The sequence below is a fragment of the Triticum aestivum genome, chromosome 2B (genome assembly GCF_018294505.1).
Source record: "Triticum aestivum cultivar Chinese Spring chromosome 2B, IWGSC CS RefSeq v2.1, whole genome shotgun sequence".
Classification (NCBI taxonomy): Eukaryota; Viridiplantae; Streptophyta; class Magnoliopsida; order Poales; family Poaceae; genus Triticum; species Triticum aestivum.
The window spans coordinates 18,318,361-18,346,180 of NC_057798.1; the positions used below are offsets into that span (position 1 = coordinate 18,318,361).

Genomic DNA, 27,820 nt, shown 5'->3' on the forward strand with positions numbered 1-27,820 from the left:
GTACTAGCGCATCGCAACATCCTCATCCAGTACCCGATGCTCACCGACTCCAACTACGGCGTGTGGACAGTGAAGATGAAGATTATTATCCGAACCCTTCGAGTGCGGGAGGCCATCACGGACAACGATGTCGACGCGGAGTGTGTCGAAGGTGTCATGGCCACCATAGCCCAGTGTGTGCCGGATTTTGTGCTGATGACATTGGCGGAGTTCGAAACGGCAAGAGAAGGAACACACTCAAAGAGATGGGGATTGAAGAAGATCGCGTCACGAAGGCTCGGACACAAGTGTTGAAGCGTCAATTTGACAAATTATAGATGAAGGAAATTGAGTCGATTAACAACTGCCCCATGCGCCTCACTACTTTGATGGGAGAGATCCACACGCTTGGTGCAAAGCGATTGGGACAGACCAGAGCACCACAGAATGGACATGCATAAACCTGCCTGCCTGGGTTCCGAAGAACGGTGAGGCAGGGACATGCTGACAAACTCCATATATGTAGTACTAAGCCTAGGATGGTGACAGCAATCAATCATAGTCTTATAGATGATAATGACGATGATATTTGTTCCTAAAACATGGATGGATCATGCAGATTATGTTCACCGGGAGAGCTAGGCGGGGGAATATGTGCATAGACTACATACACAAAAACAATTAGATTTTCTCGTGGCTAGGGCTCCTCCTATAGTAGAAGACAGGAGTTATCGCTAGAATCGCTTCGACGGCTAAAAATTATTGCTTCCATTATGGCTGGCGCGCTAGACGTCTGCCGGAGGCGCTCCAGAGGTGGAGGCGGCGCATTACTTCGCCTTCTCTGATAGGTACTCGTCGCAGTCTGCTCCCTTCTCACTGAACTCAATCAGCAACTCCTCGAACAGTCTCTTCAGCAGCGTCCTGAACTTCAGCGAGCAGCTTTTGTCGTCCATCATCCTCCAATCCCACATACCGAAATGCAGTGAATGACGTCCATCGTGGGCGCCGTCCAGGTAGTCTTTGCAAGCCACGAGGATGTTGTGCCCGTGCTTGCGGAAATGACCAGCAACGAAATCCTCAAAATGCTGCAGAAAACGCATCCACATTTAGGTCACAGGATTCAATGCACTGTATGAACAAATACTATCTGACGGTAGCTTCAATATAGCAGGGAAAGTTGTGATTGCACTACCATACCACTACACCTTCTAGCCTCACCGCTCATTTTTGCATCAAAGTCGGTGGAAGCAAACTTCTCATTTTTGTTTCTACCAAATAAAATAAGGTTTTGAAGTCGAATGTTTGCAGATCAACATCATACAAGTACTACCATGTGCAGAATTGTTTCCGGATTTGCGGAACAATATTTTCTTTAAAAAATGTTCAACTCATTCAAATTTGAAATTTGACAAGTTTATAATTCATAAACAAAATTGGAAACATTTTATACAAAGGTGAAAGTCATGTACAGTTAACTCAGAAAGTTTCAAGGTCCAATGTTCACTTGTTTGGAAGAAACAAAAATGATAAATTTTTATATTAGGATAGCACGAATCTTGACGCAAACTGAATGGTCTAGATAGAAGGTATGAAAAATCCACGCTTTACTACCATACTACTACACATTCCATCCTCGCCGTCCATATTTTCATCAAAGGAGCAAACTTCTCTGTTTTGTTTCTTCCAAACAAGAGAACATTTGGCTATAATAAAAAGTATTCATAAATAAGACAGATGTCCACAGATCTATCACAATCCGTGCTTGTTGCCAACTAGACATGACTACATGGGTTTCCAATAGTAGTACTGTTTAGGAAACAATTAGTCGCTTTTGCAGTAACTAGCAAAAGAGCCCGTGTGTTGCAACGGGAGAGTAAATAACACACGTTCTTAACCCAATAACCATGACCTAAGATCCTAATGTGTTCACGTCCTTTATTTTCACATGGCATCACATTTATGTTGTTGATGGTGGTCTCAGTGCTCACACAACGAAAGCGTGTTTGAATTCGGTCAGTTCTAAGGCGTCTCTCTATCACGCACACTCGCTCGAAATAAAATGAGAAATATGTTCTTTTTCCCCGCAAGGTTTTTCACAGATGTGCATGCGTGGTTATCGATGTTTTCTTTCCTCTCTATCAGTAAGAAAGAAAAACGGATCGCACATTCTAGATTAAGTTCACAAAAAAATAATATATAACATATTTAACAGCTAAAAATAGCACCGTATTTAGATTCTACACATTTTTTAATCAAGTTTCATATATAACATGTTAAAATCGGAGTTACGATTTAAAAGATATTGATAATTTTGTTTTAGATAAACTGCGGATTGATTAACCAAAAAGGCAGGGGGTTTTATGTAAAAACAAAAAATGATTCGGTTGACTTATATATGGACGGCGGGTTGATTACCTAAAACATCAGGGAGTTTTACGAGAAAATGCAAAAAAACCGGTTCGGGAGTGACTTAAACGTGTACCGCGGGTTTATTTACAGAAAATAAAGAGGCTTTTTTGCAAAATGTACAACGGACGACCAGAAACCCAATTTGCTTTATTATTAGGTAAAGATAAAGATAAAGACTAGAATAAGCAGAGGTACATCCATACCTTTGGTGGGTTTCGAAGAGAATACAACATCATCCTGCAGGACCGCAGGAAACTATTTTCATTATGCGTTAGGGATCTTTTCTCCCCACTAGTTGTGTAGGCTGAATACGCAGCCGAGCCGAAATAACGGTTGCCATTCAACACCAAATCCTTAATGGAGACAAGGACTTGCAGCATGGTTGAATTGGATGGATTCCATTTGTCACATCCACCACTAGGCCTAGTGTTTAAGAGGCCAAGGCATACCTTCCCACAAGGATACATGTTTTTATTAAGCCGCAACCCACCAGAACGGTAGTTCACAAGCTGCATAGAATAAACTCATTATTCTACGGAGCCTAAAGGCAAACTAAAAAAGAATAACAATCATTTATGGAGCTGAAAATAAAATCTCACTGGAGGTGTATTTGGATAATGAGGAGGGAAGTAAATGTCGAAGAAAAACAGCCCATCATGGTAAGGAGTGTATGCTGGTCCCATGATGACAGCTCTAAGAAGGTCCATTCTATCCTTGTATGCCCTCACGAATATACTACCTGTTAAATTTGGAGAAAATCAAAACATAAGCATAAAAGCAAAACATAATCATAAAAGGTGAACATAATCATGATACTGATGAGAAAAGTTAGTACCAAGAGGAAGTAAAATGGAAAAGGTCATAAGAAGCAAGAGCTAACTACGTACCTGGCAAGTCTTTTCCTAAGACTTCACACTCATGTTGAATGCGCATCACCCAGTCATTTGATGGCTGTCAATAGGACAACTTAGTACTGATATAATATGGGAAAGAATAAACAGGGCATGTCAAAACCATTACCTCGTTCACTACCTGAGCTTTCCACAACTCTGGTTTCGAATAATAATGATCACTATGATCATCAACAGTATCGAACTGTTTAAATGTGTTGTATTTTTCATCAACCAAGATTGGGATGGGTGTTCTACTATTATATGACACTTCAGCGTCAGTCTTCTGCAGCCATGGTAAAGAAGCTTCCGCTCCAGGCTGGATATCCCAGTCATCAAACTTATCGTACTCATCTTCCTCAGAAACACGGTCTACTTCCCCGAAGTTATCCAAAGTGTCATCGTCAAAATCAGGGTCAACTGTGTTGTCCACATCCTCCTTTAAACCACCCATAATGGCAGTATTGTTTGAAGCATTGGTGCTTGGTCCGGCACTGTCACCAGCAACACTAGTCTGCAATTTTCCCCGAGAAAGCATCTGTCAGAGTATGCAAGCAAATAATATGGCAAGAGAAACACATGAGGGAATTTACCTTCACATGCTTTGGCCAACCCAGAGGATATCCAACTGCCTGTTTATTCTTTTCAAATGGTGCTAAAATCACAACACCGTCAGGATCATCATCACTATCAATTGCTTCATGAGGAACAACCTATTAATTCCGTTGCAGAAAAACACTGTTAATTCCATGTAAGAAATTCAAAGACATCATTATATCGCACAATAGCATTATCCTAGAAAAATTGTATATGAAGTCATAGACACAGTTTACCATATATATAAAATCCCAAGCCTGGCTAAAACAATAGTACACAAGAAATGCACAGAAGTATAATGATGACTCTCATGCTACTATGGACTAACCAAAATGGTTTCCGCAATTATAGTGTAGGTTCTAACATCATGCCTAGCTAACCTTGCCAAGAACCAATAAAACTTCACCAAAGAGGTAGAGACCCAAGTGTGTGGCAGTAGTTGCTCAGTTTGAAGAAGCAGCCGCAGAAGAAGAATAAACATAGATCAGTTTGTGATGCAAACAAGGACTAAAACTCAGAGGTCTACCGCCGTTGCAGTTGGAACCCCTCCTGCCGCCACTACAACTTCTTCAGCCGCTGCCCGATAGCTTGTAGATGGCTTCATTTCCACCCCCTCAACATAAATAGACGGTGCCAACCCCAAGACTGCATCTCCGCTGCCCATCGATAGAGTTTTGAGAGCCCTATAGGACTCTTTCTTCTTTTTGAATCTTGAGGCCAAAGGGAGAGATGTCACGGATCTAGACTAGTTTCACTGTGTGGAGAGTGTTCGTTTTGTTGAGTTACACCGTCTTGCAACTTCTACTTGATTCTTATGTGGTATGTAAACTCTTAATTTCTTATGTGGTAACCTAAACTTGTATGCTACATATGCACTTAAGCTACTTGTTTATTTCTAGTTAATCCTCTGAGGTCATTGACATATTTTCTTTTGGTTGTGTATGTATTTTATTTATTCTTATATTTCAAATGCACTTCACCAAGGTCCATGTGTTATAGAAGAGTTTTTCATGTACCCAAATGATTGTGCATTTGGTTCAAAAGCAAATTGAGAATATTGCACAAATTTATGGACAAGCCAATGACTTAGCTGTTTCATTTTAATGATCCTAAATCACATTGAGTCCATATGCATGATGATATTATTAAAAGGGAAATGAGGATATTATGATAAGTTCTTTCTCATAGTGGTTAAAAATTAAAATCCAATGCTTGCAAAAACATTTATTTTCTCCACTATATCTACCTACATTTCCATATTTCAGAGCTGCCAAGCTGTTCCAGTCGAAACCACCGAGTAGTTCATCTAGATATAGTTGTTTCAAACCCTGGCACATTAGGGCCGGCAAGTATTCCATTCAGAACCACCAATGCATTTGGTAAACCTTCTGTTGTCCTCTCGGAATTTCCAAAACTCCTCACTCGGATTTTCCAAAGGGGTTGCAGAGAGCGTGCAACTACTGAGGTGGTCTTCTTGAAGCCTCCAAAGAGTTGCCACCTTTTTATTTTTCCATCACATTAAGATGATTACTCTGGAGCCTCTGAGCAACGTTCGAAAGTGTGTAACGGTCAAATTTTTGGACCAGCCTTAAAATATCCCCCACATATAACATCAGTTCAGTAGAAGCTAACCCCACTCATATCATATCTTCAGAGAGAGAAATCCACCATCTTGTGTTGATTTCAAACAGTGTTTCACTCAAATCATCAAGCCAAGCCTTTGAAATATAATCCCTCTTTGCTTTCCACTCCAACTTCTCCAATCCAAAAGCCAAATCTTGAGAGATTTTGAGTGGAGAGGAGATTATCTTTTGAAGCACAAAAGCAAGGGATTCATTGCCAACCAGGCTCAATCTTATTACTATTGGGGGGGTGCGTGCCTCCTAGATCAGCTAGGTAGTTGGGAGTCTTCGAGTTTGTGAAGACACCAAGAAGATTGTACACGCCCGAAGATTGCCTACTTTGTGTAGATCTATCCCGAGTGAGGCTAGTCCTTCATGGGCGTATGCCATGATTGTTGGAAATATGCCCTAGAGGCAATAATAAAAGGATTATTATTATATTTCCTTGTTCATGATAATTGTCTTTTATTCATGCTATAATTGTATTATCCGGAAATCGTAATACACGTGTGAATACATAGACCACAACATGTCCCTAGTGAGCCTCTAGTTGACTAGCTCGTTAATCAATAGATAGTCATGGTTTCCTGACTATGGACATTGGATGTCATTGATAACGAGATCACATCATTAGGAGAATGATGTGATGGACAAGACCCAATCCTAAGCATAGCACAAGATCATGTAGTTCGTTTGCTAGAGCTTTTCCAATGTCAAGTATCTTTTCCTTAGACCATGAGATCGTGTAACTCCCGGATACCGTAGGAGTGCTTTGGGTGTACCAAACGTCACAACGTAACTGGGTGACTATAAAGGTATACTACGGTTATCTCCGAAAGTGTCTGTTGGATTGACACGGATCGAGACTGGGATTTGTCACTCCGTATGACAAAGAGGTATCTCTGGGCCCACTCGGTAATGCATCATCATAATGAGCTCAAAGTGACCAAGTGTATGGTCACGGGATCATGCATTACGGTACGAGTAAAGTGACTTTCCGGTAACGAGATTGAACGAGGTATTGGGATACCGACGATCGAATCTCGGGCAAGTAACATACCGATTGACAAAGGGAATTGTATACGGGGTTGCTTGAATCCTCGACATCGTGGTTCATCCGATGAGATCATCGAGGAGCATGTGGGAGCCAACATGGTTATCCATATCCCACTGTTGGTTATTGGCCGGAGAGCCGTCTCGGTCATGTCTACGTGTCTCCCGAACCCGTAGGGTCTACACACTTAAGGTTCGGTGACGCTAGGGTTGTAGAGATATAAGTATGCAGCAAACCGAAAGTTGTTCGGAGTCCCGGATGAGATCCCGGACGTCACGAGGAGTTCCAGAATAGTCCGGAGGTAAAGAATTATATATGGGAAGTCGAGTTTCGGCCATCGGGAAAGTTTCTGGGGTCACCGGTATTGTACCGGGACCACCGGAAGGGTCCCGGGGGTCCACCGGGTGGGGCCACCTATCCCGGAGGGCCCCATGGGCTGAAATGGGAGGGGAACCAGCCCCTGGTGGGCTGCTGCGCCCCCCCCCCCCCTTGGCCCCCCCTGCGCCTAGGGTTGGGAACCCTAGCGGAGGGGGCGCCTCCACTTGCCTTGGGGGGCAAGGCATCCCCTTGGCCGCCGCCCGCCCTTGGAGATTCAATTTCCTAGGGCCGACGCCCCCCCCCCCCTGGGGACCCTATATAAAGAGGGGGGGACGGAGGGCAGCCGCACCCTTGCACTTGGCGCCTCTCTTCCCCCTTGCTACACCTCTCTCTCCCGCAGACGCTTGGCGAAGCCCTGCCGGGATCCCTGCTGCATCCACCACCACGCCGTCGTGCTACTGGATCTTCATCAACCTCTCCTTCCTCCTTGCTGGATCAAGAAGGAGGAGACGTCACGCTGACCGTACGTGTGTTGAACGCGGAGGTGCCGTCCGTTCGGCGCTAGGATCTCCGGTGATTTGGATCACGACGGGTACGACTCCCTCAACCTCGTTCTCTTGAACGATTCCGCTCGCGATCCACAAGGGTATGTAGATGCACTCCCCTCTCTCATTGCTAGATGAACTCATAGATTGATCTTGGTGAACGTAGGAAAAATTTTATTTTATGCAACGTTCCCCAACAATGATGGCATTGCTCCTTTGTCGATGATTGTCCCTCATGGACTAGCTCCTTTGTGGAACTCATGACCTTGCCGCTGTGATCTTAGATCTTCCTGGATTGGAGCCTCCATCACCGTACAGTAGGATAGCACCAACTATCCAAACCATGGGTAAAATCTTCATTGAGTCTCCCCGTGTTTGCATTTCTCTGACTCTACTCTCACTTTTACTCTTGCAAGTCTACACTTTTTTCTACATTTACTCTTGTAGACTTGCATGTGTAAGATGCTTCACAGACTACTGTAGAAAAACCTAAATTTATGAATAGCTTCTATTTTTTTTTCTATTCATCACCTCCCATCCCTTCTAGACACTTAATAAATCTTACACGGAGCACACAGCCACCAAGGGCCAGCTCGTTGCCGAGTGTACAACCACCATCACCACCATCTCTCTCCGACACGATTTAGTGGTGGAGTAATGCACCATTGGGGCATCAGGGAAGGACGAGCACAACCCGGCACTATTAGGGAAAACTTTAGAGCATGTACAATGGTTGACAAGATAGTTCTATCTTAAGTCTTGCATATGATTTAGAGATGACAATTTTTTTTGTTTATAATGGATCATTTCTTAGCCTTATCTTCAATAACTAGCAATTCCTAAAAATATGGTGAGACATATTGTGCTAAGAGATCACCTCTTGTAAGAGAAGACAAGCCTTTTCTTACGAGTTCTCTCTCTTCCACCTCATCATCTATCCTATGTGGCACTCCTAAGATAGCACCATTGTACATGCCCTTATACATAGAACGTTAGCAGTAGCGGGGGTTAAAAAGAAGCGCTACTGGTACTTAGCACAGCGCGTATCCACATAAGGCGTTGCTGCTACAGATATAGCTGTAGCGCGACAAGGACGAAGGGCGCTACTACTAAAATTGCCAAACCGTTGCTGCTAGGCAAAGTGTAGTAGTAGCGCATACCCTGAAATGCGCTACTGCTAAGTAGTTTACCAGTAGCGCTTTCCCCTAACACGCGCTACTGCTAAAACCATCATACCTTCTCCCCCAACCACCCCTCACTCTCCCCCTCTCCACTCTCACTCTCACTCTCCCACGCACGTCGTCCGCCGCCACCAATGACGTATGGCCCTCCCCCACCACCACATTGCCGCTGCCGCCCTCGCTTCTCCTTCATCGGTATGCGGCATCCCTCCTCCTCCTTCCGCGCCCTCCTCCCTCCTCCGGCCGCGTCCTCCTCCCTCCACCGGTCGCGTCATCCTCCCTCCTCCGTCCGTGACCTTCCTTCCTCCTCCTCCCACCGCCCTCCTCCCCTCCTCCCTCCTCCTCTCTCCTCCCTCCTCCCTCGGCCTCCCACCCCCTCCTCTCTCTTCCCTCCTCCTCGTCCCTCCTCCCTCCATCTCTCCTCACTGATAATGTAGTTTATTTACTGTTTTTAGTATGTGCTTAATTTAGTTTATTTAGTAAGTGATATTTAGTAAGTACTTAATAGAAGTAGTTTATTTAGTAAGTGCTTAATTTTGTTATGTTAGGTTTATATAAGATAATTTAGGGTTTCACTAAGGTATTTTTACTAAATGTTAGGGCTAGAACTAGGATGATTTAGACATAGTTTGTTAGGGCTAGAACTAGAAAATTTTAGTAATAGAAAACTAGGGAATAGTTTTTTGAATATAAAATAGTTTTTTGAAAAGGATAGAAAACTAGTGAATAGGTATAGAAATTTTTTGTAATTTTGTTTTTCAATATAGTAATGTATTGGAAAATTTAATTATTTTTATATCATTATCACTTTGTCATCTGCTATATGAGATTTGATGATCTAAATTTTTTCACTCGGTGGAATATGCAGGCTTTGTAGAGTCGTGTCTCCTTGGAGTAATCATCATCGGGGCTACCTCTAGCTACTTCCTCTACACCCGAGTCGGTGAGCTAAAAGTCCATCTCCTCCTTCTCTAATCCTCGGCATGTTGAATAGAGTAGAACTATGATTTTGAGTCGGTGAGCTCATGTGTGAATGCTTATGATAATTGATCCGGATGGAATTGCCAGTTAAGCATCGTTTTATGTGGATGGACATCTTTGTATCGCAGGGAAAATCCGAGTGACCTATGTTTTGCCGGAGTGTTGATTCATTTCCATTCCAACAAATTTTAGGCTCTCGATATGTCCTATTTTAGCAAAGGTCATGCCGGATTTTTTCGTGAATTTAAGCATGACTTTTGCTAGAATATGGAGGAAATATCGAGTGCCCCGGATTTGCTAGAAAGAGAATTAAGCGACATTTTTTGAGTTGGCTTTAAGTCTGTCGGGGCTCCATACATGATAGTCAAAAGATCGATGAGGGAGAGTCTACACCATATATGAGAGAAGAAGAATGCCGACTGTAGTCGTGGGGGTCGCTTCTCCTTCTTCTCTTTGTGCTAGACCTTTGTTATGCACTAGGGGAAGAAGGAGTAGCGACCATCATCGACGGTCGAAAATTCGGTGAGGGAGTGTCCACCGTATATGAGAGAAGAAGAATGCCGACTGTTGTCGTGGGGGTCGCTTCTCCTTCTTTTCCTTGTGCTAGATATTTGTAATGCACTAGGGAAACGAGGAGTAGCGACCATCACCGACGGTCACAATATCAGAGAGGGAGTGCCCACCATATACGTGAGATGATACTTTAGGAAGGAAGACTCGACAGATCTAAAGTCAACCCGTTGCATATTGAGTAATAGTGATCTATGTGTTGAGTTTCCTGGCAGTTGCCTTCGGTCGATTTTTAATTAATGTTTCAACTATGAACGCAGGAAACGTCTGATGATGAAAAAGATTCGGTATGTGCGAATACTGCGAAGACGAGTGCGGCCTGTGCGACAGTCCTCACATAGTTGGTGGTAGGCGCTTCAGCATCAAGCTGGATGACACCTTCGAAGTGGATACAGTAAGTCACAACGACAAGTCTTTTTTCGTAATTAAGCATGACGTTTGCTTCTTTTGCTTCAACTTATAATTTTAATTTTTTACTATTCTACTAGCGTATCCCCTGCCATGCAAGAATTTATGTCTTGGATAAGGTTGGTTTCGGTACTATGAAAACTATGGAGGTAAAAAGAGTACACTTGAGGACCGAGCATGGTTATACTTTTGTCGCAAAATTATACAATTCAGACACCTACACCCATTTTGAGTGCAAAAAATGGAGAGCACTATGCAAGGCTTATGCATTTGAGCCTGATATGCTTATCTCCTTTGATATTTGTCCGGAAGATGATATCGAAGGTAATATCGACACCTGGGTCGATGTGCAGACGCCTCCAGTTCTACCATTATGTGTGTTTCTCAATCATATTTATGTCTTGGATATAGTTTATTCAAAAATAGTTGACAACTAATTTCTATTGACAGCTTATTTCCATTTCAGCAAACATATCCGGCGCTTGGTAGACATGACCTACTACTATCCCGGGGCTGAACTAAACTGCGAGGACATAAGTTATTATGTCTCATGGCTTGAAAATCTTCATACTGTCAAGATAAATTATTTTCCTGAACTTAAAAATCTTAGTACTCAAAACGTGCGACCAATAGTGTTCGTACTGAACTACGGTCACATCTATTTAGAAAAGGTGGTAAGATTTTTACTATTTGTCTTCGTACTGAACTACGGTCACATCTATTTAGAATGTATGTTACTACGACGTTCTTCAACATGGACTCCCGATGATAGTTGTGCCTCAGTGGATCGAGGCTAAAGGTCGCATGTCCATGGTTAGCTTACGGTCAGGACATCCTACATTGCACATGAGTGCATTTAGGATTTCTAAAAGCGAGCAAGTCTTAATAGTCTAAGACTAGAGCAAAATTGTGAAGGATCGCAGAGAAGTACCAGGGGGCAGCAATTAGAAGCACAACCCACAATTAGGAGACATGATCATCTGCATGCTCTAATATGATGAATCAGGAGTGCTACACATGTTCTATGCTCTTTTACCTGAGAGAGAGCAGCATGAGTGATTAGCTAGCTAGAATGAGTGTTGGTGGTGATGACCATGATGATTATTATTAATTAGTGTTGGTGGTGATTAGATAGTTGCACTATGACTATGATGATTAAATAGTGTTGGTGGTAATAACTATGATGATTATTAGCTAGTGTTGTTGGTGATGATATGATTTAAGAGTTTTTATATTAATATGATGATGATGATGATGATGATGGGTTATTATATAATTGGGTGAAAGAACCGCGAATTAGTTTCAAGTGTATGGATCCTAGGTTATCAAGTCATGGATTATCGTGATAATCCATGACTTGGTCACTTAGGATCCATCCACTGGAAACTAATCCGCAATTCTTTCACCTAGTGATTTAGTAACTCATTATAATGTAAAAACAATCTTTAAATTGCTACTGTATGAAAATTTGTATAAGGGTGTATGAATACGAACTAAAATTAAAAGAAGTAGAATACGGAATAATAGTAGTAGCGCGGGCAGTGAGAAGCGTACTAGTAATTACCAGTAGCGGTTGTTGCAGCACGCGCTACTACTAAGTAGATATAGCAGTAGCGCGTGTCAACAAACGCTACTGCTAACCTTTAGTTGTAGCGCCGTATCAGTAGCGCGGTTACCCGCGCTACTGATAGGCCAATAACCCGCCCTACTACTAGGCTTTTCCCTAATAGTGTGGCGACCTTGCGACGATGGAGAGGGGCCGGTCCATGATGTTCATGGGGCACGATGATTCCGACACGGCTGACAAGGAGGCAATGTTGTGGATTGACATGGCCGCCCACTAAGCCTCGGACTCCGGCAAGGTGGCATTCAAGGAGCTCTCCCCCAACAAGGAGAAATTTTAGCTCTAATCTAGTGGGAGTATTGTATAATTAGGCAATTTTATGTTTAGTGTTGTAGCATTGTATAATTAAGGTACATTTATGTTTAATGTGGTAGCATTACATAATTACGATTTGGAAATCCAAATTGGCTCCCAGGAGTGCGTGCAAAAAATAATTTTCAAATATGAAAGAAATCCCAACAATTTTTTTATGTGCTTATAGTCGCATCCAAATGTTACTTGTAAATTTTTAGGGAAAAGGGTTAAATATTTTGCCTATGGAAAAAAAATTGAAAACCAAATGTTACCCCAAAATGTCACCCAAATATTTTTTCCACCGACGTAACACTACTGCTCCGTTTCGCATGAAAATTGTCAAGCATGCTTGCGAAACTAACACAAACATCCACAAAAATTTCGGTGTTATTTGAAACTATTTTACCACTTTTTTGTGGTACTGTTCATCCCGGAGCAAATGCTCCCGGAAGCCAAAACCCCCCTCCCCGCCCCATTGATCAATTTGTGTTTGAAATGAATATTTGTGCTGATTTGAGCATTTGAGGCGTTAAGAATATGGGGAAGGGCAAGGTGCAAAAACCTTTAACTCCTCAACATTTGAAGAGTTAAGTTTTAGACGGTCTTACTTTTTATGATTCTGATTCAAAAGGAAAGAATATTTCATGATTAAACATAAAACAAGTCGCAAATTTATTTGGAAGAAATTAAACTTATGACATTAGGGATCACACCTTCTGCATTGACGACTGCGTGTCATTCCATGACTCCACGCTTTCATGTTCCTTGTTGTGACTTCTCCTGGAAGAAACAAAGTCAAACTTTTGCTGAAGAAAATTCATTTTTTATACGTTTACGGCTCAAATAAATACTAAAGGTTCCTGACATTTTTTAAGTGTTCTTCTCCATGACCTCGATTACTAGTCAAAACAAGTTCATTATGAAAACACAATAATTTACAAAAAGAAGTGGAAGTTTTTATGAACCCTTTGTAGGTATTATTGTGTCACACAGCAGAGATGTGATTCAAGAAGTGCAAGAGGTTAGTTCAGGTTGTCGATGACTTTAATCATTAATTTGTCTGCCGTTGTGCTAATAATGCTGCCGGCGTGTAATGGGCTGAGTCGGGATTAGAAACCGTACCAGTTAATTGACTGGGAGTTGTTATCGGCCTTTTGCTTTATAGCTTCCTCAGACTCTTGTTTTTGACTTCCAGATAGTTCACTTGATGTGGACGGGTCCTTCCCTCGGACCGAATGCTGTTTTTCTAGAGGGCCATACTCCTCAACAACGTATGATGCTTTTAAGCTGACATTACTAGGATGCTCACCAATGGCGATCTTGAATGCAGACTCTGCAGCCTGCAAGTCATGTTCCTCGGCACCAGCAGTTGACCCAATTACTCCAACAATCTCCTGGACGTTTGACAGGTGCTCAATGCCGAAAAGCAAACAACCATACTGATCTCCTCTGTGGGCATTGAAACCTAGCTTCATCCTCTGAAGATTGGGCATTGCTCCTTCCGCAAAAGACAGGTGTAATACACCACACCCGAACTCAAAATACTCTAGAGCAGCGAGTGCTCCCGTTGCAAAGCTGATTTGTTCTGTAGTTCGTTGCTGGACGTACAACGCAAGAACAGTGAGGGCTGACAATCCCTGAAGGTTACTGATGTCATCCATTAGCAATTCTCTCACAACAATTTTCAGAACGCAGAGTTTGGTAAGCCTTCCAATCCACTTGGGGATTCTACAAATGGGAGGCAGCAACTCGATTGTCTTCACTGACTCAGGAGGACTGCCCGAGCCATCCAATGAAATTGTCCTGCCCGAAGAACTAGGAGGAGGATTCAGGGTGACACTTTTTAGGATGCCAGTCACATCGGGGAGTTCTGTCCCACCTCCGAGACGGAGGTGCAACAAGCTCTGAAGATGAACAATATCCGATGGAATAGCTGCTACTCTTGCATTTATTTCAAGTGTTTCCAACAGTTTTAAACCCTGCAACTGATCTGGCAGCTGTACGGTGTCATTGCATGTGACTTGCAAATATCTCAACAGAAGCAATTCAGAGATACGCCTGAGGTTTACGCCTGTGCTTGGTTGATCAGCCCAAATATGGAGGATCAGAAATCGAAGAAGCTTAAACTCTGATATGGAAGGCAAGCAGCTCACCAGTCCATTATAAGCAAGAGATCGTACTTGCGACTGTCCAATACGTGCTGGTGTAGTTGCATATGTTGCACCGCCGAACTGGAGGGACAGACGACTAACCTTGTTAGAAAACCGTACCGTCCTTTGAGAATAATCTATTACAGTGACAAAATTCTCTTCTATGGACTTAGATGTAATAATATCATGTACCATGTGATGCACCGCATAGTACAAAACCTCATCGCTATAGTCTATGTCTATATGTTGGATCATGCCCATATTAACAAGCATATCAAAATAGCTCCCAGCAACTTCCATTTTTTCTTTCTCTGTTGGCGCACGGATGAAACCTTCGGCCACCCATTGCTTCATTATATCTTCCTTCAAGATTAAGTAATTCTCCGGGTACATACTAAGATACAACAGACATGTCTGAGCACAACTGGGAAGACTTTTGTAGCAAAAAATCAGTACTTCTTTCAGTATCTCATCAGAAGTTGTATTTGTTGGCAAACAGTTTTGTATTTGCTCCCAGTTCTCTACTGTATTGGCTTCCCCATAGCTTGCTAGGATACTGGATATGCTGATAATTGCCTGTGGTAAACCAGCACATCTTCTTATAATCTCGTCTGGCACTTCATTTACGTGGCAAGAATGTTGTTCTCCAGAGCCAAACACTGCACTTGTGAACAACTCTTTCGAGTGACTCTCGCTAAGAGGTTCCATCTTAACCATGTACTTGGACTGATAACTACAGCATGCAAGAGCTACATCCTCAATTTCCGTTGTTGCTATTATCCGGCTGCCATGATTACCCTTCGGGAAAGCGTGGGCTGCAACATCCCATACTGATGTATCCCATAAGTCATCAATTATAATGAAGTACCTGGTAATTAAACAAAGTTGGCTGCACACAGTTATTTCGGTGCTGCACTCATAAGTTTGAGTACTTAAACTTACACATCGGGTCAGTACCACCCTTGCAAACTCGTAACACTTTCATGCAAATAGAAATGCAAAATTAACGGATGAGTGCCGAAAAAGAGTTTTTATAATAAACAACAATAAGATAAGGGTATCTCCAACAGCAACCCGAAAAATTCTCCCGCATCTATCCGCGGACAGGATGACCAGTCCGCGCACACGAATGCGGGAGGCGGCCATCCAACAGTAGCCGTATACATTTTCACAACAACTCGAACCACCGGACGAAATTTGTTGAAACAAATCTGGAATTCATACAAACACAGCCGGATTTCATTTCATATAAACATGACATATTTCATTACAAATATATCAAAGCAGTCCTAGGCGGGCTCTGAAGTATAACTAATACCTAATCTAATTGATCGCCGACGTCCGGTCCCCGTCTTCAGACATCAGCCCCGAGAACTGAAGTTTCACCGTCTCCAGTTCCGCCTCGGTGCTCTCCAGCTTCACCTCCGGAGCCCAGGAACTGAAGTTGTCCGCCTCGACGTTGCTGACAAGCGACTAATCGGTCGAAGATGCTCAGCCCACCAAGCTTGGCGTCGACGGGAGGGGAGGAGTGGTGCCCTTCGTGGGACAGGAGCGGTGGTGACCTACCGTGCACTACTCTTCCTCAATGCCGGCGGCGCCCGTGAACGTGCCGGCTTCTTCGTGGTCGTGGCGCCGGGGCGCGGCCTCGGTGATGTCCTCCTCGTCGGCGTCGCCGAACAACACCTCACCCGCCTCATCGTCGCATTCCTTGCCGACGGCCGCCACTTCCGCCACCCGGTACCGCCAGCGGGTGAGGGGGATCTCGTGGGCGGAGCGGGAGGACTCGAGCAGCGCTTCTTGCTGCATGCGCCTCCCAGAACCACTCCCCCCGCACCATGTCCATATAATGGGCACGAGGCTCGCAGATGGTCATGGTGCAATGCACCGGCAAGGGTGGAGCGCAGGAGGAGGGTGCCGCAGAGGAAGAGGAGGGTGGCATTGGCGTGTTGTCGGAGGCGTCCTCCTGCTGCATGTCGGCCTGCCAGTCGGCAGCAATGGCGGCCATGGCCTTCTTCTGCTCCACCATCAACCCGCTCCAGAGAGCTTTGGCGGCGAAGGGGTCCATGGCAGGCAGTGATGTGGAGAGAGATGACCATGGCTATAGCCGGGGCACTGGGGCAACGGTTTATATAGCACCGGTGGGCGACAGAGGGACGGATTGGTGGCGCCCGGGAAGATTGCCTCGGCAACTGCGTGCCATCAATGCGGGCGGCAGACGGACGAACGGGCGACCGTCGTGTCGTTTGATCGCATGGCAGTCACCTGCACGGGAAGCGGTGCGGACGGCGCTCTCTCGTCCGGCGCGCCGCTTCCATGCGGACGCCAGTGAATGGTCGCGTACGCTCTGGCCAGGCATGAATGCGGCTGCTAACCAAAGATGCGCAGGAGGGGCATGGTTTTTTGGTGGGCCAGGACGGTCAGAAGCGGGCTTGGGATCAGTCCGGACTTCCGCAAACTTCCCCCACTTTTCTCTCCGGTTTGCGGGAGAAACCACGTTCGGACCGTGCCGCGGACCAATACAGGACCGCGTGGATGGTTTCCATAGTCTCGGCGATTGTGAAAGGTTTGCGGATCGGTGTTGAAGATGCCCTACTATCCAGCATCTATTAACTGGGTTTGTGTTGCTTCACACATAGCTGGGTGTAACTAATGTAGGAGTGCCATCATGCGTATCGGCTATGAAAGCATGAGTCACCGTCCAGGCAAGGTCAAGATGATGGGACCGTCAAGAACAGAAGATCACGAGAGTATCCACAAACAAATTAGGCCCTGTTTGGTTCATAAGTCTTAGGATTTTTTCTAGTTCCAACTAAAAAGTCTCTAGTCTTTAAAAAGTTCCTCCCTATTTGTTTCTAGGAACTAAAAAGTCCCTAGTCCTTCCCTAAAGGTTATTAAATGACCATGTTACCCCAAATATATAGAAAAATAACAAGCAAACAACACCATGGGGCGGCGGGGCAATGGGTGCAGGGAGGGGCATTGTTGAAAAAGTCCCAAAAAAGACTCTCCTTGAGAGTCTTCTTTATTTAGTCCCAAAAAGTAACTTTTAGTCCCTAGTTGTCCCGCCTGTTTGGTTAAAAAGTCTCTAAGAAGGACTTTTTCTAGTCCTTATACCAAAAAATCCCTGAAAACAAACACCCCTTAGTAAGTGAGAAAAACGCATAGACAAATCATTGAATTGTATCTTCAGAAAAAAAAATCAATGCCTTGTTGTGTCATTGGGGCGTTGAAGACAGCACCACAAAAATACACAGGCACGCTGACGCACATGACACGGTAAATGTTTCTTTTAAGAATTCAATGGTGTTATAACATGGTACAAGTATTATTAAATAATCATTTCTCAACATTGGATTTAGAGTTTTAAACATTCTAATTAGAGAAATGATTGAGCAGTTGGAAAGGCAAATTGCTCTTAGTTGGAGGACGGCTGATTTTAATTAACTACGTTCTCACAAATATGGTTCTCTATATGCTTTCTTTCGTCCAACTCCCAAAAGGGGTCCTGCAAAAACTGGACTATTTTAGATCCAGATTCTTTAGGCAAGGAGATGGTGAAAAGAAAAAATACAGACTGGCCAAATGCAGTGTGGTTTGTAGGCCGGAAGACCAAGGTGGCCTGGGAATTCATGACTTGCAAATCAAGAATGAGGCCCTACTTAGTAAATGGTTGTTTAAACTTCTTACTAAGGATGGTATTTGGCAAACCATGATGCGTAACAAGTATCTAGGCCAAAAGATGGTGTCTCAGACATATTGGACACCTGGCGACTCGCACTTTTGGACTGGCCTAATGGAGGCAAAGAAACATCTCTTTCGCTTTGGGTCTTTCGCGATAAGGGACGGGTCGAAGGTTCGTTTCTGGCAAGACATTTGGCTAGACAATGCCAGTCTTCGAGAACAATATCCAGCCCTGTACAACATTGCTCGCGAAAAGAATAATACTATTGCGCAAGTGCTCAGTTCATCCCCACCCAACATTTCGTTTAGGCGAGATTTGATTGGCCTCCGACTTGTTTCATGGCACAATCTTTTATCCCGTCTGGATTCGATTAATCTTAGACAAGGCCGAGATGTGTTTCGCTAGAACCTTACTCCATCAGGGTCATTCACAGTAGACTCTATGTATTGTGCACTCATGCATTCCGAGGTACCGGTGAGTAATAACAAGAAAATCTGGAAGTCGAAGATTCCACTAAAAGTTAAAATCTTCATGTGTTATCTTCGCAGAGGAGTTGTTCTAACCAAAAACAATCTCGCACGACGCAACTGGCCAGGGAGTAAGAAGTGTTGTTTTTGTACTCATGAAGAAACAATCAAACACCTGTTTTTCCAATGCAAGTTTGCATGTTCTATGTGGTCAATCATCCAAATAGCGTCAAATTTGTATCCGCCCACAAGTGTCGCCAATATTTTTGGTCATTGATTGGACGGTATTCCAAATAGATTGAAAACGCTAATACAGGTGGGAGCATACGCCTTACTATGGTCGCTTTGGCTATGTAGAAATGATTTGGTTTTCAATGATAAAAATGCTTTTCCTTTGCAGGTTATTTTCCGTTGTACGCACTTGCTTCGTACGTGGTCTACGCTACAACGAGCGGAGTACCAACCGCTGTTCAATATGGTGTGTACGCAGTTGGAGCAGGTGGCTACGGTGGTTTTTACCCAACATGGGTGGCAGCATAATCTCTGAATCGGTCCACCATCCCTTACGGCATAGGCATGGTGTCGGTCTATAGGACTCTACTGTCATCGATTTGTCATTTTTTTCCTTTTATTTTGTTAGACTTTACGTGTTTGGCTGTGTGGGTCCTAGTTATGAAGAGGCCGGGTGTTATTCATAATGCTTTGTATCCGCTTGATGCTACATTTCAAGATAATAAAAGCGCCCTTTATCAAAAAAAGAGTTTTAAACATTCATTGTATGTGTCTTTTGTAATACCTTTCGATGTCCACTTGTTGTTTCTCTAGGATGCAAACAACTCACACTAGGGCAAAACACATAACACACGAGATGGATTGAACGGATACTATTTTCATGACCTCCTCTAAAGCAGCATTAAGCGACACGAGGTTGATGTTTGCGAGTTTTCAGCCGCCTTGGGAGCCGCGCAACGAGGCTTGGCCAACCGTACAATGTTTTCCTAGCTTGGGCATGTGACGTGCAATGAATCCCTTGTGATGCCTTGGCCCACACAAATCCCTTTCATACACATCACTTTCACCACATGTAGCAGCAAGTCTCAACATTGCCTTTGCCTCTCGCATACCCCTTCCAGCCAGTAGCCTAGCCGTAAAATCCCTCGTGTGCCCCCCACTTCGCAACAATATTGCAACACCTACGACACCGTCGTAATAGCACTAGTCGCCATTCATGCTGTGCTCGGGGGTTTGCAGCATGGCCCATGTTTTACTCACATTGCAACATGCCATAGTTGCAACCCATCATTTGCGACATGGTTCATGTTGTACTCGGGGTTTGCAACATGACCCATGTTGCACTCGCGCCGCAGCGTGCCTTAGTTGCATACCATCGTCTGCAACATGATCCATGTTGTGCCTAGGGTTGGCAACACCATCCATAATGCGCTCGCGTTGCAACATGGCTTGCGACCCATATTTGCAGCATGGCCCTTGTTGCGCTTGGGTTGCAACATGGCCCATGTTGCTCCCGAGTTTGCAATATGACTCATGTTTCCCTTGCATTGCAAACACTCCTTGGTCGTCCCTCAACCAGGTCGGTCCGTAACACGGCCCATGTTGCAAAGCACGCGTGTGTCTGGTGGAGGGTTGTTCTCCACAACACTATCAAAGGCAGATCGATAGGTCGTGGAGGATGCATTCCCACTTATCACCCACATGAACTCGAGCATTTCCCTTTTTTGCATTCTTGCCGCATCATTGCATCTAGCTTGCAGCAATATTGACCAGCCTTGCGAACGTGATTTTTGTAGTATGGTAGTACGACATTGCAGCAGAAGAAATAAATAGTGGTCGTTGGACTTGCAACATCATGCATCTAGCATGGAGCAACACGGTTCAGCTTTGCAGCGTTGCCCAGATTTTGTAGCATCACTATACAACTCTACATCACGGAAAAATACAGCGTTTGACCTTGGAGCGTCAGGCGCCCCAGCTTACAACAACACAGTTCGGCCTTGTAGCGTTGCGCATACAATTATGACCGACCTTATGATTTTGCACATACAAATTGCAGCAACACCAACTGCCCATGTAGCCATCGCATAATCAACATTCCTATGGAATAAATCTCCATTTGATCATAGCAAAAACATACAAAAACAAATATGTATGTCGTTATATATAAGATAAGGAGCTAGCAAGGAGAAATACTTGCGGTGCATCAAAACACTTTAGAAGCATCATAGCTCGTCGTCACGGCAACACGACCAAGGATCACACACATCACCGCCACCATGAGAATCGCCGAAGAGCGAAATGGGTAGCTGGACACCTGGGGTGCCGCCCCGGCATCCCCAACCGAACACTTCATGGATGCCATAACGCAAGGACACCTCCCACCAGAGGAGAAGCACCAGCCTCCCCCACCATGATGTTAGTCCCTACCCTGACTTGGATGGAGGTGCCGAAAGACGGGTAGCACAATCGGTCCGATCTCTGCAGCAACGCTGCAATGGCCAGAGCAAGGCGGCCCCAACTTCATATATAGCAACCAATCCGCTTGATGCCACGCGGAAGAAGCCGGCCATAGGAAAGGGGGCACAATCCAACCCCTGCACCAACATAAAGCCCGCGGCACCGGCCACTTGCCGTCCTACAACATCTGAAAGGAAAGCCGCCACTGCCCCATCAAATCTTGTCTATACAGATCCAGACACCCCATGGCAGTTGGCAACTCTAGCCGCCAGGGCACCACACGAAGAACAACCATGGCCTCCTCTAACATCCTATGCGACGAAAACAACCACCGCCCCCGTCAAACGTTGTCGCCGTGACTGAACCACCTACATCCCATTTACCCACAAAGAGGGGAGGGTCACCAGCCAGGAAACTCACCCAACGACGGAGCACCGCACACGCACATCCACGTCAGCCACACGCATTGCCGCTTCGCTGCAAGCCACTGCATTGTCCCACATCTCCATCGGCCAAGGCCCCTCCCACATGCTTCTCGAGCATGCAACAGGGAGAAGGAATAGAAATGGTACAGATAGGGGTACAACACATGACACGAACAGAAACGGGCGCGAACATGGTGCCCGGAGCAGAAAGATGAGGGATGCTCGGCCCGAATAGAGGATACATCATAGCTAACTTACCAAACCCGGACCAAGAGCGGCAACGCCAAACCAACAAGAGCACCAACATCTCGACGACCAAAACCGGAGACACCACGAGCGAGCAAGATAGCGCCTTCAGGAAGGAGGACGACGCCGAGACACCGTCGCCATCCGATCTGGATGAACCAGACCTAGGGTTTCCCGTGAGCTCGAAGGGGGGCACAACCGAGGGCCTTGACAGCGCCTCCAAGAAGGAAACGACATCCCAGACGCCGCCGCTGCCAGCATCGGCAAGCCGAGCAGGATTTTCTCCCTGGCCTGAAGCTGAGCAATCCAATAGCCACCATATCTGGAAACAAAGATGAAGAAGCCAACGCCAGTCGGAGCCACCATGTCGGAAGGGGGTTGGCGGGGCTGCATCTGCCGTCGGAGGGTGGCACCACCTCCGAACCCACGAGTATTGGACTTGGCAAAAGGGGGGCTTTGAGGAATACAAGGTAGGGCAGGTGACGAAGCAAACCACGAGGGGGGTGGGGCGACGGCGATTGGCAACGCCGACAAGGTAGGACTGGTGGTACGTAGATCCTAGTTGTCGTGACTATAGTCGTCGAGAGATCGGGGACCAAAGCGAGATGGAAGGGCAGTTGCTGGGTTGCCGAGACCGGATCCGCCCGGCAGAGGACGCCGGTAGCCATGGACACCGGAGGGACGCGGGTCCAAGGTCGTCGGGGCCGGAGCAGTGCCAGCAAGTACCCTCCTTGACGGCTTCGTGACTGCCACTAGCACTGTAGACTCATCACCACCGCGAAAATCGTCACCGTGGCTCGGGGGAGAGGACGGGCCGCCGGTGACGAGGGGGGGCCGCCTGCAGGCAGGACGGCCGCGGACACCCCTGTGACCGGCCACAGATCCCGCGCCCAACCAAGGACAATAGCACCAGCAAGGCTGGGGTGCGCAGGGATGGGGAGGGAGGACTGCAGGGGGCGGCACCCTGTGGCTGTGACCAGCACGTCGTGCCGTCGACAGAAGCGGGCAACAGTTGGGTGGGGGGCGCCCGCGCAAGAGCCTATTGACGCTGGGCGCGAGGGGGGCGCAGGGGACGGATCTGGCGTGCACGACCTTGCAGACCGATCCTCCAGCGGCGGCACAATAGAGGCGGGCGGGAAGGTGCCATGCGGTGGCGGCGGATCTGGGGACGGGGCGAGGTGGGGAAGTGCGTTGGGGGGAGGGAGAACGGGTCCGCCCCACCGCCGCTCTCCTGAGGCGCGGCACGGCTTGGCCGGCCGGCCCTCCGGCGGCGGCGCAGCGGGGGCGGGTGGATGGGGAGGTTTCCTGGTGGCGGCGGACGTAGTTTCCCCCGTGTCGCCAGGGAGGGCGTCGCGGGGCGTTTCCAGTCGTAAACGCTTGTACCAGTACTCCCACAAAAGACTAAGGGCCTGTTCGGATCCACTCCGCTCCAAAACTCTGCTCCGGGAGCAGGCGGAGCTGACCCGAACGCTGCAACTCCCTGGAGTCGATAGAGCGGAGCGGAGCGATCTGTAGTTGGAAATCGCAGAGCGAGGCATGAGGTGGTCCGCAGATCCTGGAAGCGAAGGAGTTTGTGAAATTTACGGCTGACTGCCACCGATAAGTGACATACCGGTTCGTTCGTGTTAGACTAGTCACGGTGGGAGTAACTTCAGTAGTAACATCGAGTCCAACTCAGCAAATTTGCTTATGTGGTAATGAGTTAATGAGGAGAGAGGTAGTAGTAGTAACTTAGCTAGTTACTGTAACATCACATGTCTCAATGCAATATGAGTCTACAACATAGTAAATGAAGCTCTGCATGTTACCACACTTATGTTACTACCCACTATAAAGGTAGTAATATAGTCTAGGGATATGCTTATGTTACTAGTGTATGTTACTCTCCATTGTGGCTATTCTTATGTCTCCCACTCTCTCGTGCCTTTTCTATCCTACCGCCTCCCCTCAGTATGGGCTACAGCCCAGATTGGGCTACAGGCCCATCTCATGAACCAGAGGAGCGGAGCGAACTAGCCAAACACTTCCCTGGCTCTCACGATCGATGGAGGAGTGGGAAATCGCTAGGAGGAGCTGGAGCGTAGGATTTGGTGGAGCTGGTGGACTACCGAACAGGCTCTAAGAATGTATCCAGTCACATTTTAGTATTAGGTACATCCGTATCTAGACAAATTTAAGACAAGAATTTTGGGATGGAGGGAGTAAATAAAAGCTCGAATTGTGAATCATGGAGGAATTACGCCGTTCAATCTACACCGACCACCACAAGACTACGTCATGCGGTTTGAGAAATTTTCCAGTTAATCACACCGATCTACCCATCTGGATGTTGCTAACCTCCTGGAGACATTGTCCGTCATTATATTGTTATCTTTGGCTGCACGCGGATATACATATAAATTGTATGTGATAGTACAAACAATTACGTGTTTTTTGTTGTTGTTTTTAGGATGCCATTTTGTTTTATTTTTATATAGCCGACAAATCATCATATTATATATGTGACAAATTTACAGATGTGTATTGACCATGTATACGTTTTCACACACAAAATATTGATTTCCTTTCACACTTTAAAATACCAATTATTCTTTTCACAATACCGGTCTCCAAGGAGCCGGTGTCCTCTTCGCACTCGGCAGTTGCCCTTTTATTCACAGGATGCTAAGAATGAAATCAAGCCAGAACAATTTGTATTCTCTAATGTAGACTAGCATATATGCCCGTGCGTTGCAACGGGAGAAATACTATCAAATTATGCAGGTGTAGTAGATATAAAAAATTGTATGAATCAAATGCTAGAATGAGATAAGGACTTTTAGAATGTCATTTCACAAACTATGTCTGACTGATGTCATAATGAGATAGGGGACTTTTAAAAAGTCATTTCAAAAACTAAAAATGTGATGGTCTCATCACAACTTGATTTTCTAAGGCGCCACAACAAAATATTTCTTGGCTTAGCAAAGTGCATTTATGGACCTTGTCTGAGCTAGACTGATGAATGATGTGTCTCGCCTTGAGCTAGCATACTGGTGTTTACCATTAATAATACCGTGGTACCAGAATAAACATAGCCGTGTATGGAGGCAAAATAGACATTTAGTCATTTTCATATAGCTTACAAAACTAACCCATAATAAGAAGTTGTGTCAATTTTTTGGGGGGCTCAGCACGGGACAAACCACATAAACCTTTTTTTACCAGACGTGAGGGACTAAATAAAATAATAAAAAGATCTCTGCAGATCCACTAATAAAAAGTGGTGGGTCGTTTTGTTCATTATTTATGGAACTGTTTAATATTTGTGAACATTTTCACAAATTTCATGGACATTTTTTTCGAATCCCGAATATGTTTCGAATACTGGATCATTTTTTAAAATCATGAAAATTTATTTGAAATCCTGTTTTTTGTTATAATATGCAAACATTTTTTTGAAGTCAACATTTTATGATTTTCTGAATGTTTTCTGAATTTACAAACAGTCTATGAGTTACCAATATGGTTTTTCAAAAAACTCACAACTTTTTGAAATTTGGTTCTTTTGGAGATCCAGAATTAATTCAAAGAAGGAAAAACCAAAACAAAAATGAGAAAGTGAAAAAGCAAAAACGAAATAGAAAACAAGGGGCGCCAAGTCCCGCACATGGGCAGACCCATTATCCCGTGCTATAGTGAGAAAAAAGGGGAGAAAAGGGGGCAAGAACCAGGGATCAAACCCTGGTCTCCCATGTGGATGACTGTAGACTTAGCGATTGCGTTGTCTCTGTGCTGATGTTATATGGCTGTATCCATCTATAAGAACAGTAGCCGGTGGCGATTTTTTTTTTGAACCAAATATGCGTGGCATAGTTGGTAATTTATGGCAAATTCGGAGCTAAATCTGATGACGGACGACCAGAAGCACTAACCGCTTTATTATTAGGAGGAAAGATTTAGCTAGGGCTTGCTCCGCTTCACCCCATGTATCTGCACTCTTGACTGCTCCAATTTTATCCCGAATCATTGGGATCAAACCAAATCTCTATCCCCCCAACTGAAACAAGGCATTTCCGCAATTTTGACAGACAACAACCAGACGAAACTAAGTCGGCGACACAGCTACTGGGGTGCGGCATTTTTTTTTGCGGGTACACGGAAGCTAGTTTGTTGGCGATGAGGCTGTACACAACAATGCCTAAGGTGGCCTCCAGGGACAAGAGAGGAGGGTAGACCAGCCTTCATTTTTCTCCCAAGAGAGGAGGGTCAATAATCATTCAACAAATGAAGAATTCATTTTCTCGCAAAAAAATGATTATTGACCCGAAAAGAAAGGAAATTGTCATTTCCATTGCAGGTCATATACCTTTTACTGAACATGGATTATGGTGTAGTCTTTAGATTGACACTTTGCACCCTAATTATTTTTTCTCTACACCCAGACTGCTATGCTTTAAATGATCTTTAGTGTTTTAGCTGTGTGCACTTTTATAGTCAGAGGCAAGGAGTTTAACAAAAATTGAGATGGAGATAGGAGTTGAATTGTTGTGAGGTTTTATTACACCCTCTGGTCCATATTAATTGACGCAGATAGTACAACTTTACTAGTAGCATATTTAAGCGTAAAACCTTATTTTAGTAAAAAGTAATAATAATTGGTGTACCAATATAAACATACAAAGATTTCCTTCATTTGTGAAGTTTAAGACACCTTATTTTGATATAAAAAAATGACTTATTCTCAGAATGACGGAACTTCTATAATTAGATAGAGTTTGTGTAATTAGTTATATACCAATATTGAAAGGTGCAGGTGCGTATATTATACGGCCAAGAAAACACGAATGGAGTATACCTTTTATCCTTCAGATGCTCGGTGAGGTCATGAATGAGGTCGTGCACCTCATTAGCGTCGGGTGGTTGGTGCGGACGAACTTGTGCGAGTATGCTCCTCAGGATCCTCCTCATGTCAGGTTTCTTGGCCGTCCGCACAAAAGCTCGGCAGTCGAAGTAGTCCCCCGGTTTGTGCTCCCGCCATAGCTGTTTGGCAAGCGTGGTCTTGCCGATTCCTCCAACACCCACAATGGATAGCACCTTGAGCTGCTCATCCCCATCGGTAAGAGTTCTGCAGAGCCTATCAACCACGCCGCCCTTGGCATGGAGGCCGATGTCTGGTTTCCGATCGCCAACCACCGTTGGGATCGGAACGATATTCATACGGCGGCTGGGGACGCTCTCAAGCTTGTATCTGTCGTACCGTCCATTGGCCTCCTTCACGCGTGGCTTGAATATTCGTGACATCTTATCGATCCAATCTGCATCGGTGTCGACACAGTTGATCATATCATAGGATAGATCGCGTACCTCCTTCATCCATATCCTCGCTGTAACCGGAAGATCTTGTGCCTTGGCGAGCTTCAGCAGCCGGGATCCAAGTTCCCGGATCTCATCCTTGAGTTCGGTGTCCAGGAACGCATCGAGCTTCCCGTAAAGGGAGCCCATAGCGCCCAGAGACGCACTAATTGGAGGCAGCAGATCCATGTCGATCTCTCTGCAACAGAAACACTAGAGCGGGGACCAAATTAGCAAGACCACCACATCGCGAGCTCGGAACAAGAGGGAGGAAACAAGAAAAAAATCCTCACCGGCCGGCCTTGCTAGAAGAAGGGACCGGAGGGGCCAGTCTTGTTTGGCTCCGAGGACTTCTACTGAGCCATCGGCCCGACGCTGACGATCTGCGCCCCGCAACTGGCCTTGTGCAACGGGCTCAGCAGGCGCAACACTTGTACTCGTCTGGTGGAATTGTGTCGGTGAAAAGCTGTGATAAAGCGAGCCTCTGGCGCCACTACGAAACAACCTGCTGAACAGTGAACGCACCAACCTTTGTTTCTCCTATATCGTACAAATAAAGCACTTGAGTTCGG

The 27,820-nt window shown here is 45.3% G+C and overlaps 1 protein-coding gene across 2 annotated transcripts; it reads right to left on the minus strand.

Moving 5' to 3' along the window:
- Window positions 1-522: 522 nt before the first annotated feature.
- On the minus strand, window positions 523-27,757 carry LOC123043147 (disease resistance protein RGA5). 2 transcript variants are annotated; one of them, XM_044465501.1, is made up of 10 exons: window positions 27,542-27,757; window positions 26,752-27,461; window positions 13,595-15,490; window positions 13,186-13,252; window positions 3,872-3,991; window positions 3,409-3,792; window positions 3,276-3,339; window positions 2,988-3,127; window positions 2,592-2,897; window positions 523-1,064 (listed from the first exon to the last, which is right to left on the minus strand). In XM_044465501.1, exons 2-10 carry the CDS (start codon window positions 27,435-27,437, stop codon window positions 807-809), a joined length of 3,921 nt encoding a protein of 1,306 aa, XP_044321436.1. In that variant the 5' UTR covers window positions 27,438-27,461; window positions 27,542-27,757; the 3' UTR covers window positions 523-806. The 2 variants fall into 2 exon arrangements, with proteins under 2 accessions (XP_044321436.1, XP_044321435.1); XM_044465500.1 differs by having other exon boundaries at window positions 13,595-15,511.
- Window positions 27,758-27,820: the final 63 nt, after the last annotated feature.